Below are 15,000 nucleotides of genomic sequence, written 5' to 3'. Positions count from 1 at the left end.
CTGCCCATTTGCGCATGCACGATGGCAACTCTATTTTGACAAACTGCCCGAAATGCGTTGACAGAGACGTTCAGAGCCATTCTGCACTGCAGATAGGTTAATGCTGTTAAAAAAATTTAATCAGATTAATCATGATGATGGATTAACCTGCACTGAAGCATTCATTTTGTCCTTCCTAAGTGATATATTTGATTCTTACTAGGATTGGACATAGGTGTGTGTGTGTGTGTGTGTGTGTGTGTGTGTGTGTGTGTGTGTGTGTGTGTGTGTGTGTGTGTGTGTGTGTGTGTGCGCGCGTGACAGAGACCTTGCTGAGGCAGTTGGTTTGCCGGTTCCCACAGAAGTGATATTTGAACCTTCTGATGAGTGGAACCAGCATGATCTGAATGGGCAAACAGAGAGGAGGATCTTGTGACAGAGGTGCGGCCGAAGATGCAGGCATGGTAGAGGGTTGACTTTGAAAAGAGGTCAAAGCTCTCTGAGATATAAGGTCATCTCTGCCACGGAAAATTAAAGAAACAAGTACATGCAGTGTTTCAAATCCTCCCCAAAAGACACTTGGGACACATAATATGACATACTTTTCCACCAAAGCATATTAGCCAATTAATGAACAGTGCCCTCAGTGGTAGAGACAAAGACCATATACAAGTCACAGCATTTTATACACACTTTATACAGCAACAACAAATACTTTATATCTAAATATGAGTTATTGCCATATATAAATCTTTGACAAAGACACCAGCTAGTTCTTCCTAATGGGGAAGAACGTGGATATTCACTGGTATCAGTTGTTGCAAAAGTAACCGGTCATGGTCCCTTTAAGTAAAACGTATTTCTCCAACTTGTGATACATCATGTATCACAAATCAGACTATGCATTCCAGCATGGAATGAGGTGGTTGAAACCTTTAACTACCTGTGTCTACAGCTGGATCACAAACTGAACTGGTTGACTAACATAGACTCAGTGTCCAAAAAAGGTCAGAGCCATCCCTATTTCCTAAGGAAACTAAGATTGTTTCACATCAGCACAAAGGATATGATCAAACAGACTACTGTTGCAGGTGCCCTCTTCTATGCTGTTGGGGTCTGTGGAAGCAGGACTAAGAAGGACACCTTATGGTTAAACAAAATGATACATAAGACGAGCTCTGTGGTAGGGGCAGAGCTATAGTCACTGACATTGGTGGCACAGACAAGGATCTTCAACAATCTTTAGTCCATCACAATCTACACAACATCATTGTCTGTCTGGTCTGGATGAAAGGATACGAAGTCTGCAGGGCAAGCAGCTGTGTGACAATTAGATCCAGCTGGCTGCTAATTTCCTGGCAATTGGCAGCAGTTGTCAGTGACTGAGTAGGAGGTGAAGTGATTGGCCAATGAAGGTAAGTCAGTAATTTCTCAAAATCACTAGAAAAAAAGAAATTAAGAATGCAAATTAGCTCATACAGTGTAACTGGAAAGTATTCACAGCGCTTCATTTTATTCACAAAGAATTACATTACTTTTCATTCTCAAAGTTCCACACACAACATCCTATAGTGACATGATTCTTTTGAGAATGTTGCAGATTTATTAAAAAATCAAATGCATTTGCTCAATACTGCAGCCATTACAGCCTCAAGTCTTTGAATATGATGCATCAAGCTTAGCACGCGTATCTTTGGGCAGTTTTGTCCATTTCTCTTGGCAGCACCTCTCAAGCTCCTTTAGTTTGGAGTGGAAGCATCGGTGGACAGCCATTTTCAGATCTCTCCAGAGATGGTCAACTGGATTCAAGTGTGGGACATTCACAGAGCTGCCTGATGACAGTACTTTGACATCTTGGCGTGCTTAGAGTCGTTGTCTCCCAGTTCCTGTCACTGGAAAACACCCCACGACATGATGCTGCCACCACCATGCTTCACTGTAGGGATGGTAGTGGCCTGATGATGAGCAATGCCTGGTTTCCTCCAACCATGCCAATTCAAGCGAAAGAGTTCAATCTTTGTCTCATCAGACCAGAGAACTTTGTTTCTCATGGTGTGAGTGCCTTTTGTCAAACGACAGGTCTTTGGAAAAAGGAGCATCTTCCATCTAGCCACACTACCGTACAGGCCTAATTGGTGGATTGCTGTAGAGATCCAAGCATGCCTTAAAGACATAAAGGCTTGGCTTGGATGACATGTAATCTTCTACTTTTAAACTCAGACAAAACAGAAGTCACTGTATTTGGCCCTAAACATGTCAGAGATTTATTATTTAATCACCTAGTTTTGTTGTATGACGCTACCTTGGCCTCCAGTACTACTGTGAAAAACCTTGGCGTTATATTTGACCAGGATATGTCCTTTAATTCTCACATAAAGCAGGTGACCAGGACTGCTTTCTTTCACCTTCGTAATATCATCAAAATTAGGAAGATCCTCAGAGTGATGCAGAAAAACTAGTTCATGCATTTGTGTCTTCCAGGCTGGATTATTGTAACCTATTACTGTCTGGCTGTCCAAATAGCTCTTTAAAAAGCCTCCAACTGATTCAAAACGCTGCAGCAAAAGCACTGACAGGAATTAGCAAGAGAGATCATATTACTCCAGTTTTAGCTTGGTTCCTAGAGTTTCTAAAGTAGAATGGGAGGTAGAGCCTTCAGTTATCTGTCTCTACTTTTAAGGTCAGGCTTAAGACTTTCCTTTTTGACAAAGCTTATAGTTAGGGCTGGACTTAAACCACTCTTAGCTATGCTGCTATAGGCCTAGGCTGCTGGGGGACGATGCACTGAGGACATGTCCTCCACTCTCTCTTCTCTGGTTCCTGTCCTCTAATATCTTATAACTGATTTCCCATCTCTTATCATTTATTGTCTATTAGTAACTACTGTCTCTGTTTCTACCTGGCTGGCCTTTGGCAGATGGGTCCCTCCATATGAGCTAGGTTCTGCTCAAGGTTTCTTCCTGTTAAAAGGGAGTTTTTCCTCTCCACTGTCACCCTCAGGCTTGCTCTGGAGGTTGCAGGCCGGTTTTTGTAAAGCGTCTTGTGAGAATTTGTATTGTTATTGGTGCTATATAAATAAAACTGAATTGAACTGAATTGGTTTGTGCTCTGACATGCACTGTCAACTGAATCAACTGAATTTACCACAGGTATACTCCAATTAAGCTGTGGAAACATCTCATGGATGATCAATGACAACAGGTCAATTTTGAGCTTCATGGCAAAGGCTGTGATATACTTGTGATTTCTTAGTTTGTTATTCTCATTATATTTAAATTCTCAAAAAAAAAATAAAAATAATATTGTCACTATGAAGTGTTGTGTGTAAACTTTTTTGGGAAATTTTCATTTAATCCATTTTGGAATAAGGCTGTAACATAACAAAATGTGGAAAAACTGCAGCACTGTGAATACTTTCTGGGTGCACTACATTATGAGTGTATAACTTAATATTTACACACAAAGTGACAAAATAACTCGGAAGATGGGTGTAGGAATACCTGGTCAGTCGTTCTTTGATGATCTTGTGCCAGAAGAATAGTGTTTCCTGTAGGAAGTCTTGGAGATGGAAGCACCTGGATTGGTTCAGTTCAAAATCCAGCACTGCCATACTATCTATTGCCCTTATAGCTTCCCAGACACTACTGGTCATCAAGCACTGTTGGACTGCAGCACTGTGGACACACAACACGAAATACATCACTGCTTTTGTAAGCCCACAGAAAACACAGACAGGTACAACTCCTTTAAAAGTAAAAATAAAACTCAACATATTCATTTTATTTTAAAATAAAAAAAAACAGGTTTCTGTTAAACTTGTCATCGAGTCTGGTGTGCACACATCAGAAATCTGGAGTACCGTATATGGTCTATACACTACATGTCTTTTGTTATTTTAGCTATTCGTCAAAATATTCTTAAGTTACAGTTATATAATGTATATAACTTTGAAAGGGCAAAGTGAAAAAGTGAAAGTGAGTTTCAAATTCTGAAGGTATCCACATCCAGATCAGAGGAAAGGTGTGTGAATTGGGTTATTTTTTTACACAGTCCCCTAATTTCAAGTGTTGGAAAAATTAACATGGATAATATGTTAATTTTTCAACACATGGTAGAGAATTGTTTTCAGAAAATGACTGCCCAAAATCTAAACCATGATCATCTCTAAAGAATGTTTTGTCATTTGTGATGTTTTGCCAAAACTTAATCGCAGTTGTCTTTCGTTCTTTTTGCCTTTAGGACGGCCTTCAGCATGTGAAATGCTTGCTTGATTGAGTTGACCTCTGGTAACAGACTAGCAGAATATTGTATTTCTTGTTGTTTTGCTATTTTGGGTCCTTGTCCATCAATACACTGATGTGGAATCCAATTACAGGGGTGTGAAAAGGTGTTGCCCCTCTTCCTGATTTCTTATTTGAAACATGTTTGTCACAACTGAATGTTTCAGATCATCAAACAAATACCAAATATAAGTAAATATAAGACAAAGATAACACAAGTAAACACAAAATGCAACTTTTAAATGTAGGTTGTTAACAGGGTTGTAGCGATACACTAATCTCACGATACGATATTCAGTCAACAGTACGATTCAATATGATTCATTCGATAGGCTTACATAATTTTATTAAAAATTTTAAAGGGACAGTGTGATTTTGGTGACATCTTGTGAATGTTCCATTGATTTGGATTGAATTAACTGAACTGAAAACTGAAAACATTACTTACATCATACATGGCTATGACTGGACAGAGAGTCTACAGCTTGGAAATGCTGGACAAAATTAATCAAAGATGTGGTGAGACAATTAGTTTCATTTGTTGAAACAGTGCAAACTGTAGCTTACAAGCCTTTGAACAGTAAATAAAGTGCATGAACAATGGATAGTTAAAAAGTGCAATAAGTGGCCTATCAGTTTCATATATAAGTTTTGTGTCTGAACTGTAGCTACATAAACAGAACCCAGCCTTGGTCAGATGGAGTTGTTTTGTCCCTAAAAAAAAGTTAGTTATAAATAAAATACATTATTACTATGTATTATTATATATGATATATATCCCCCAGAGGACAAGAAAACACCATAACACAACATATGAGTTTTTACTTTTATGTGCAATGAAGTTACGTGACAAAGTAATTTCCTTCGTGGATCATTAAAGTGTGTCTGAGTTTAAGACTAATTTTCCTGTAACTATATCTTGTTTTATTTTGATCATTATATCATAAACTCTGTTGTGTTATCATTATTAAATATATCATTATCACTGTTTTTATTGTTAATATCAATCCGTTGTGACAAATGCCTTTCGAGCCTTTCAATGGCGCTGCACATTATCTGCATTTTTAATTTAACCAAATTTTAATTTAACCAAATTGTATCATAAATATATGTCTGACATGTATAATAAACCAAACGGATTGAAAACCGGTTGAAATTTCTGTGAGTTATGATGATCGTTGATGAATCGTTGATAGACCTCTGCCTCCGTTAACTAATACAGTCAGTAGACACAGTTTCCCCCTGAACAAGATGGCGGGTGCGTCGACGCATCGTTCAAATGGACAGAGACGGAGGTGGCATTTAAGTGTTACCCCTAAATTCCACTGGGTCCGTCCGTGTCGCGTATTGGAAGCGTCGCGTCATCGCGAGTAATACGCGCCCATTCAAAGTCAATATATCAACCTCCACCGGCTCCGTAGTGCTCCGTTTGGACGCTCGGCCACGCCATTTTTTTCAATTATTATTTTCATAATAAAATACCATGAACAGACTCTGGGTCGTGTTTCCTGTCGCTAGATGAACAAATCATTCTGTAGCAGTTCTAGTTTTGCATCAGGACAGGAAATCCGACACAGAATCAACGTGAAACACTTCCGTCCCCTTTCAAAATAAAACACAATACGCTGTTCACGTAGCCTCACAATTTCACATCAACATTGCGTCATGGTCGAATTGAAGTGGAGCAGCATTAAAATAATGTATGATACAACACATTCGTTTTATAAGGACAATACAAGAAAGAACAAAGGATGGAACGTAATCCCGCGGTCTCGTAAACGTCCAGGATTATCGCGTGATCTCGTGATATCGCGTGAATATGGCCGGCTCGCAAGCCAGCGCCATGCTGCCGTTCCACGCCCGTGTCGTGCCCGGTGAGTGTTGACGCCAAGTGGAGGACGGACCAAATACGCTTGAGCAGCGCGACACGGACGGACCCGGTGGATTTTCGGGGTTATATCTATGGGCTTTAGGCGCATAGTGAATGCGCTGTGAACGCGATGGAGCCCTGCTATCCTGTTGCTGTTGGCTTGAATGTCCTCGCACTGACAGCGTAAACATGAAGAGGAAGATGTCACCGTGTGTATCGAGTATCTAGACAATTTATCAATTATTACTATCAATACTATGGATTGGATTATATTCACAATACCCCACACAGGGGTTCACAATATAACTTTGTCTCTTACCAACAACAGAATGAACCAAAATATCCAGGCGATTTACATTCCAACCCAACTCAAAGGCATCACTGAACATCAGTTCAAGGATTACAATTTTTCTGCTAAATGATCCACAGCTAACATATTTATGGCCAATTCACCAGCATTAGATCAACAACACAGTAAGTAGCCCCAGTGTTCTGCTTTCTGCTTCCACAGCACTATGATTTCCCCACATAGGCTACTGTACATGATGCTGGTTTTCAAAAAAAAAAAAAATGTTCAATTGAACTTTCCACAAAGATTTTTTACAAGTATTTTCTTGTTAAAATCCATCTCTTAATAATCTCGGAAGACAAATGAATAAGTGTTAGTTATTTGAAGTATATCCACTTCATAGAAGGTGTCTCTATCTGGTCCTAATTGCCATTTCTTTAAACAAATTATTGCCAACATGGATTCATGTTTCTGTAGTCAGAATAAACTCAATATCTGGAAGGAAATTAAAAATTTCACTAAAATCGAGCTAAATGAGCGATATATTAGACAGGGGTTTGGGGCTGGTTTGACTCAGCTAGAAGTTTTTGTAATTTGTGGCAAGATGAACAGGATCCACAGACAGCTGTCATTAGCTTGTTCTTAGCAAGCTGACTGCAACAGATACACAATGTTTCATTCTCAATCTTTCATTTCATTGTGCTCTGATTGACAAGTAGTGTTGACCAAACATGCATGGGTGTTTTTTCTGAAATATGATTAATATTTAAGCCTGTTAAGTCACGTATTACTTAATAACTCACAAAGGATTTAGTCGCTCTACATGCACGTCTCTCATCTGCAGCACAGTATGATGAGGCAGCGGCGTACACGCTGTACGTACAAGTGACAGAGTCATGGGTGTATGGAGAGAGCATGCAGTGCGCTGAGCGTGGGACAGCCCGCAGCTCAGTGAGAGACAGAGGAGCAGAGAACGGAGGAGCGGCGTTCAGTGTGGAAGAGCCGTCACCATAACAAAGATGTCAGAGAGAATTAGAACAGGACTGAGTCCAAGTACACCAGGGGTTAAAATCTAGAAGCGCCAGTAGCATACTCCGTTCCATACATTTTCTACCAAAGTTAAGGTATGGTCGTTTGGGTATGGCAAGGTATGGCACTTGCCATACCCAAACGACGCCCCTGTCTCTACTCACAACCAAAACATCCTGCTTTGCACCTGGTGCAGATTTTTTTTTCTGACCAATCAGTAGTGAGCAGCCTTCTACGTCACATTTTTGGGCCCAATTCACCTACTTCGGACCGACAATATAGAGGAGGTACTCGATGGTACCCAGAAAGGTATCCCTTTGGCCTCGTCCCGTCTACCTTCTAGCAATGGAAATAGATTTAAAGTGGGTGGTGCGGAGCGGTGTGGAGGTAAGCCGTGTATGGAAATCCGGCTTATGTTATGCTGCAATAGGCCTAGGCTGCTGGGGGACGATGCACTGAGGACATGTCCTCTACCTTTTCTTCTCTGGCACCAAGCTCCTGTACTCTGATCTCTTTATATATATTTTTTTCTATTACTAACCAACGAGTCAATTTGAATAGTTTTTGATGCTATATAAATAAAATTGAACTGAACTGAACTGCTGGGGATGGCTGCTGCCATCAAGGAGTGTCATTGCTATGACGTGGGGTGCCTAGTCTGGTCTAGGTACAAATGACGGGTCCAAAAGTTTGCCAGCAGTTTCCCAGCCACTGTAAGAAGATGGTGACAAATTTGATGGAATTTGATATCAGAAAATATAATAGAATATCAAATTATGTATTAAATGTTAATATTATAGTCTATATTCATAAATAACTTAAATATGTTTTAGAAATCAAAAACAACATAAAATATTTAAGTGCCCAAACATATATGAACGCAACTGTACTTCTTGTGATTTCAATGTTTAGAGTAATTGCAGATTTGATTACCTGTATCAAGCAAAATTTAAAGGCTATGACATTACTGCCATAGACCACTGATCCACAGACATTTGGCCTGGTATTTGCCTCTATTGCATATGTCATTTTCTTTTTGTAACTAATGGATGTCCCTATACCAGTTTACAACTGTTTACCTTACCTTAGTTCCTCTACATGTTGAAGACATCGCAGATATTTCATGTGTCTTTCTATAGTGTTGACCTGGTCACATGTTTGGCCAACATCATCCTTCCACGCCTGGGCCCCATATAGGTGCTAGAAGATAGAACAATAGAAAGTAAGAATTGTTTTTTTATCTCTGAGATTGGTATTTGGGGAAAAAAAAATAATTAGGCACAGATTTAAATGTTTCAACTTTTGAACATAACTTCAACACGTACTGAATACTCTGGTGGTACAAATATATTGTCCAATTATCTAATGTGAATTCTTAATTATCCAACAAGTAGTTCCGACCAAGCAATCTGATTGGCCAATGAGAGATTGAGAATGTGCTCAAATCAGCATTACAGCACGGCTGACTCATTATTAAAATTATTGCTCTGCCAAGTCTGTGGCAACATTGTATCTATCTCCATGGCAACACTGTAACTGTCAGAGGTGGAGCAGGAAACGGCTGAAAAACAAGCTACAAAATGGATCGGTTTGTTCTTAATTTCGATTCATTTGGTGGTCTCAGTTTTGATTAATGGTTGGAGGAGGATGATCTGAAACATTTAGGTGTGACAAATGCAAAAAAAAAAAGAAAAAAAAAAGAAGAGGAAATTAGGAATCAGCAGTTTTTTTCCACACAACTCTATGTATACTAGGGCTGTCACGTGACCATTCGGCATCAATTAATTAACATCGATGCTTTAAAAAAAAAGAAAAAAAAAAGTCGATGCTTTGCTGCGAGGCCGGATCAAAAAACATGTAACCAGAACTTTAACCCACACGACGCCCGGACTGTTTGTTTAGTGAGTGGGACCACAACAAACTAAGCACGTTAGTTTCTTTGCAAAATGGCGACAGCTTCAGCAGCCTCCAAAGAGTGTCCGATTCTCTCGCCACTGGGGGTTGACTGCATTCCAAGTACTTTGGATTTTATGAGAAAGATGACTGACAAGACCTACTCAAGATTTGCAACGCAAAAATAAAGTACTATAGCAACACCACAAACATGAGGCAGCCACTTGTACACTTTCATCCCGAAACGGAGAAGGATCCTCTGGTCGTGCCCGCCACACAGAGGACCATCCTGGAGACAGTCTCTAAACATCCCATGAACTCGGAGAAGGGGAAGAGTATTACAAAAGCAATAGCTACTTTCATCGTGACAGATTTACACCCATATTCAGTAGTAAACAACAGGTGGTTTCATTTAGTGGTGCGCACCATGGAGCCATGCTACAAACACCCCCTCGAAAACACTTCGCAGGGAAAGAAATCCCCCACCTCTGTAACAGCGCATTTTGTGCTCGCGTCGGACAAGAACGGATGGAAGTTGGTGAGTCACGTTCTTCAAACTTGAGAGATGAGTGAAAGTCACACCAGGGCAAATATTGCCGAGCTGCTGGAGAAAGCAGTGAGAGTGAGAATGGCAGATCTCAAATAAACATTTGGTTTTGGTAACAGATAATGCCAGAAACATGGTCGTGGCTGCTCAGAAGGCGAACTTCGTGCACCTGAAATGCTATTCAGGCAAGTGGAGCTTTCCCTGGTCAAAGTTAAGTAGGTCAAAGTGCAAATGTTTACAGAACAGTCATAAAATAATATATTTTGTTTCTTTGAAAAATATAAGTCAAATGTTCAAAAAACCTTGTAATTTACTTATTGAGTGTAGTTTTAGAGGTACTGAGTTAATTAAAATAGGCTATTTATTTACAAATGTAGCCACAGATGAAGACAAAATTAATCCTGCCTGGAAAAAAGCATTAAAAATCGCAATAATCGAAGGCTTGTGGCACTAATAATCGAATCGTAGGGACAATCATTATAATCGAAGAATCGGAGTTCCCATAATAGAAATCAAATCAAATCGTGAGGTACCCTTGTTGGAACACTGCTTTTCTCAATCATCAGAAAGAGCTTAATGGTGTTAAAGGTGCTGGAGAAATCCAAGAACACGAACCTCACAGTGCCCTTTCCACCATCCAGGCGAGAGTGAGCTCGCTGAAGCAGGTAGATAACAGCATCATCCTCACCAACATGAGGCTGATATACAAACTGAAGAGGATCCAAGACAGGGGCCACCAGGGGTATCAGCGGAGCCAGAATGAGTCTCTCTAGGACCTTCATGACGTGTGACGTAAGTGCAACCGGTCTGAAGTTGTTGAGGCCAGATGGGATGGGCTTCTTCAGCACCGGTACTATGCAGGATGTTTTCCATAGCACCAGTATCCTTTCTAACTTCAGACTCAGGTTAAACAAGATGTGCAGGATGCCAGTCAGCTGGAACACGCAGGTCTCCAGGACCTGGGGGTTTACACGGTCAGGACCTACCAACTTGCCTTGCTTGACTTTCTCCAGCTGTGCTCTCACCTGGCCAGGTGTCATAGTCAATGGGGTGGTTCCCTCGGTGTAGGTGGGAGTTGGGGGTGGAGTAGAAGTGATAGGAAGGAAGGGGTCGATGGCGAGTTGTAAATTGGCCATCAGATAAGAATGGCCAATTTAAGAAGATAAGAAGTCTAGTCGCTTCTCTGTGGACAGACTCTCTTCAATGCAGTCTGGGGTTTGTCCATGGTGAAATATGACACTTGCGGTGGGCTAGTACCCTCCCTCATGTCGGGGTGCAACCCACCGCAACACCTTTACAAAAAGAAATAAACACAGGGGAAGACCATAAAGGGGAGTGGAGTTAGGGCATGCTGTCCCCCTCGTCTCCATCTGGGCCCCCAGGCTACATCGCTGGGGAACACGTGGGTTTTCCTGTCTCCTCTGTCTCGGAGTGACGGTCTGGCCCCACACCTCTTTGCTGCAATTTACTCATATATCATACAATTGTACTACATCATAAATATTAAGGACTATTGCCTCACTCACTACATCCTACTATACAGATTCAGACACCAAAGATGCACGCACACTGGCACACAAACATTCACATGCAAACATTACACCCTCTCCCCTCCTCTTGTGTTTGTTTTTTTTGCAATTATTTCATAATTACTATTTTTTTAATGTTATCATTATGTCCCAACTACTTGTTCTGTAATTATTCACATCTTTCCTTATGTTCATACCTAAACATATGTCTTTTGTCTCTCTCTTCATCACTTTTCTCATCAAAAAAAACAAACAAAAAACATAAAAAACAGCGCCCCCTGGTCTGTGGCCGTACATTGCATCCATCTCCTCATAATATTTCGGGACCTTTTTGTCAGCAACACTCGTATTGTTGTGCCCCTTGGCTGCCGGATAATCGACCTTAAGTTTATTTAGGTTCCCTTCAGTTGTTTCGCCATCCTGACAAAGCCAAGTTTGGCCATCTTAGCTGCAATCTGCTGGAAAACCTAATCGGTCCAAGAGGTCCCGTCCAGCTCCCACTGTATACCGTCTTCTCCCAACAAGGACAGAAAAGCCCTCACCCCCAGGTTGGTCCAGAAGAACATTGCTTATCCAGTCATTATTAACAAAAATGCACTTGTAGTAACGACACGAGAGCAGAAAGTTAAAAGTGAGCAGCTCACTACTAGTCAAAAACATCCATCTCTCTATTCAAAACATCCTGCTTTGTACATGACGCAGCGTCATGACGATTTTTTTCTGCATACCATGAAGACGACAATGACTATTACGAGACAGGTAGACACACAGATTTTTGGCAAAAAATGTGACCCAATTACCACACACAAATGGGAAAACGTTTGAGAAGTGTTTGGTGCACACCCCATTTGGTTGAGCCTGGAGTCTAAACCGCAGGTTGTGCAATGATCAAACCTGCCACCTGAAAGCCGACATAAAATCCCATGTTTTTATACAGTTTTTATCCATGCTACACTTGCCTTGCCTCATACCGTCCTTTCAAGCATTTTTCTACTCCAAAGCATGGCTGAGTGATCTTTCAGGAAAGTCAGGGAGGCAACTTTGGAATGTTGATGCTTTTTTCCTGGCTTCTCCATTCAGTTCAATGAGACAAAATGTTTTTTTGTCGTTTATTCTCACACAGTTGGAAGGATCGCTTCAAAAAGTCATAGCGCATCATTCCCAATCGAGACTCACATTTTGAAATAAAACTGTCTATATCGCTTCACAATTGTAATTGTAATGCAATGCTTGCATTGCCTACCATAATAGAAGAAAGTTTAAGGTGAATCTTTTTTACCACTCCCAGCTCAAGACTTCATGAGGGCCTGGTGTCCTCTAGTAGGCTATGTACTCACAGCTCAGAACCATTTAGTTTGACCGACATTTGCCACAGAACAGCAGACTGGCAGGGCCACCACTGGCATCCTGTGCTTTTCAGAACTGAGAGCAGGTTGAACCTGAGCATATATTACAGACATGAAATGTTATGCTGCATATAATGTCATTCAGCATGAACAGTTTGGTGGTGGCACAATGATAGTTTGTGAGGGCATATCTATGGAGGGACGCACAAACCGCTACAGGCTAGACCAGTGTTTTTCAACCTTTTTTGAGCCAAGGTACACTTTTGTCCATTGGAAAGGTCACGAGGCACACCACCAACCAAAAATGTAAAAAAAATGTAAGAAAAAAAAAAAAAGAAAAAGAAAAAATGATACCCTGTAGCCTATATTAACAATATAGTAATTCTTATCCAACTGTCTTGTATAGGAATCAAATAAACACCAATTTTTTTTATCATCAAAAACCTAGAATCATAATGGGTACCTCTCAGCTTCGCTGCTTGGACCCCAATAATAATAATAATTAATAAATAATAATAATAAGAAAATGTAGAATCACAATGTGATTGTTTTAAACATGCAGTAGTGCAACCCCTGCTGAAGAAACCTGACCTTGATCGCAGTGTGCTGGCCAACTTCAGACCTATCTCCAAGCTGCCTTTTTTTCTCAAAAATCTTCGAGAAAGCTCAGTGTACATGCTCAGTTAAAATCTTTTCTTGATGAGCATGATGTCCTGGAGGTCTTTCAATCTTGTTTTAAAACATTGCACAGCACAGAGTCAGCTCTACTGAGAGTTTTTAATGATATCCTCCTGGCAAACGACTTAGGTGACTTTGGGGTTCCACATGGTTTGATTTAATGGGCCCCTGCTATTCTTTCTGTATCTACTCCCTTTGGTCTCCATCTTGAGGAAACATGGTATTTCCTTTCATTGCTATTCTGATGACAGTCAGGTATATATGCCATTGAAGAAGAAGGATGCCTTTTCAGTCAAGCCACTCCTGTCATGTTTTGAACTTTTTAAATTTTAATGAAAAGAAAACAGAGGTGACCTCACCCCACCTATGGCGGCTGGCAAAGGTGAAGCCTTTTCTTGCACATCGACACCTTGAGACAGTAATCCATGCCTTCATTATATCTCGGCTGGATTACTGTAACGCACTTTAGTTGGGGGTCAGCCAGTCCTCCCTTGCACGCCTCCAGTTGGTCAAGGATGCAGCAGCTCATCTCTTAACTGAACACGTAAAAGAGAGCACATAACCCCCATTCTGGCCTCTCTTCACTGGCTGCCTGTGCACTTTAGGATCCATTTTAAGATTATTTTATTTGCTTTTAAATCTTTGAATGGTCTTGCTCCGCCTTACCTCTCTGAGCTTCTTCATCCCTACACTTCTGCTTGGTATCTTAGGTCAGCTGATCAGTTGTTCCGGGAGGTACCAAGGTCCAAGTGGAAGCTCAGAGGCAACAGAGCTTTTGGTGTTGCTGCTCCTAAATTGTGGAACAATCTACCACTGCACATCAGACAAGCCCCCTCACTGTCCATTTTTAAAACTTGTCTTAAAAACGATTTTTATTCCGCGGCGTTCAATCCAGCATGACAGCCTGCACTCACTTGGTGCTTTTAGTATTGTTTTATTGTTTTTTATGCTTTTACTGACTTATTGCTTTTAATTGTGTTATGTTTTATGCTCTTATTTTATCCATGTATCCATTTATCCATGTTTTATCCATGTTGCTTAAAGTGCTATATAAATAAACTAGTTTAGTTGAGTTGTTAAATAGATCAGTGTTTAAATCGAGCACTACACTGAACTGCAAGGATTGCACTGACCCTGACATTGGGAATGATGTCAGGACCCAGTCACTTCAACATCCCAGATACTTGAATGCAATTTATAATTGTCAGAAAAAGTCCTTTGGGAATGCAAATTCATGGCATATTTATATAACCTACATTGGCTAAACACTTTACCTGTGTTTCAGTCAATACCCAGTATCCCATTTCCACGTAGTGTTCTGTACTGTATTTACCTGGTGCAGCATGTTGACAATAAGATGCTCTCTCTCAAGCAGGTCCTCCATGGAGCAACAGGCCTCCTCTGCAGAAGACAGAGCTGCAGAAACTTTAGGAGGCACTGGAGTGTTGGATACAGTCAGAACCTGAAGGACACAAATGGTAAAGCCCCTGTTCACATTTGCATCAAATATATAAATGCATACCAAAAACTCACTCTCCATTTCATTGCAAGACAGAGTGA

The 15,000-nt window shown here is 40.6% G+C and overlaps 1 protein-coding gene across 3 annotated transcripts in view; it reads right to left on the bottom strand.

Moving 5' to 3' along the window:
- The window catches only part of rint1 (RAD50 interactor 1), a 69,504-nt gene that overhangs the window by 41,100 nt on the left and 13,404 nt on the right, over window positions 1-15,000 (bottom strand). For all 3 annotated transcript variants that reach the window (XM_047592261.1, XM_047592256.1, XM_047592257.1), the window contains 5 exons: window positions 14,774-14,902; window positions 8,532-8,647; window positions 3,480-3,653; window positions 1,279-1,419; window positions 308-497 (listed from right to left, as the gene is read on the bottom strand). In XM_047592261.1, coding sequence (XP_047448217.1) covers window positions 308-497; window positions 1,279-1,419; window positions 3,480-3,653; window positions 8,532-8,647; window positions 14,774-14,902 — 750 coding nt within the window. The remainder of the gene's footprint in view (window positions 1-307; window positions 498-1,278; window positions 1,420-3,479; window positions 3,654-8,531; window positions 8,648-14,773; window positions 14,903-15,000) is intronic.

The sequence above is a fragment of the Mugil cephalus genome, chromosome 8, assembly GCF_022458985.1.
Source record: "Mugil cephalus isolate CIBA_MC_2020 chromosome 8, CIBA_Mcephalus_1.1, whole genome shotgun sequence".
NCBI lineage: Eukaryota > Metazoa > Chordata > Actinopteri > Mugiliformes > Mugilidae > Mugil > Mugil cephalus.
This window is presented reverse-complemented; position numbering and strand designations above follow the sequence as displayed.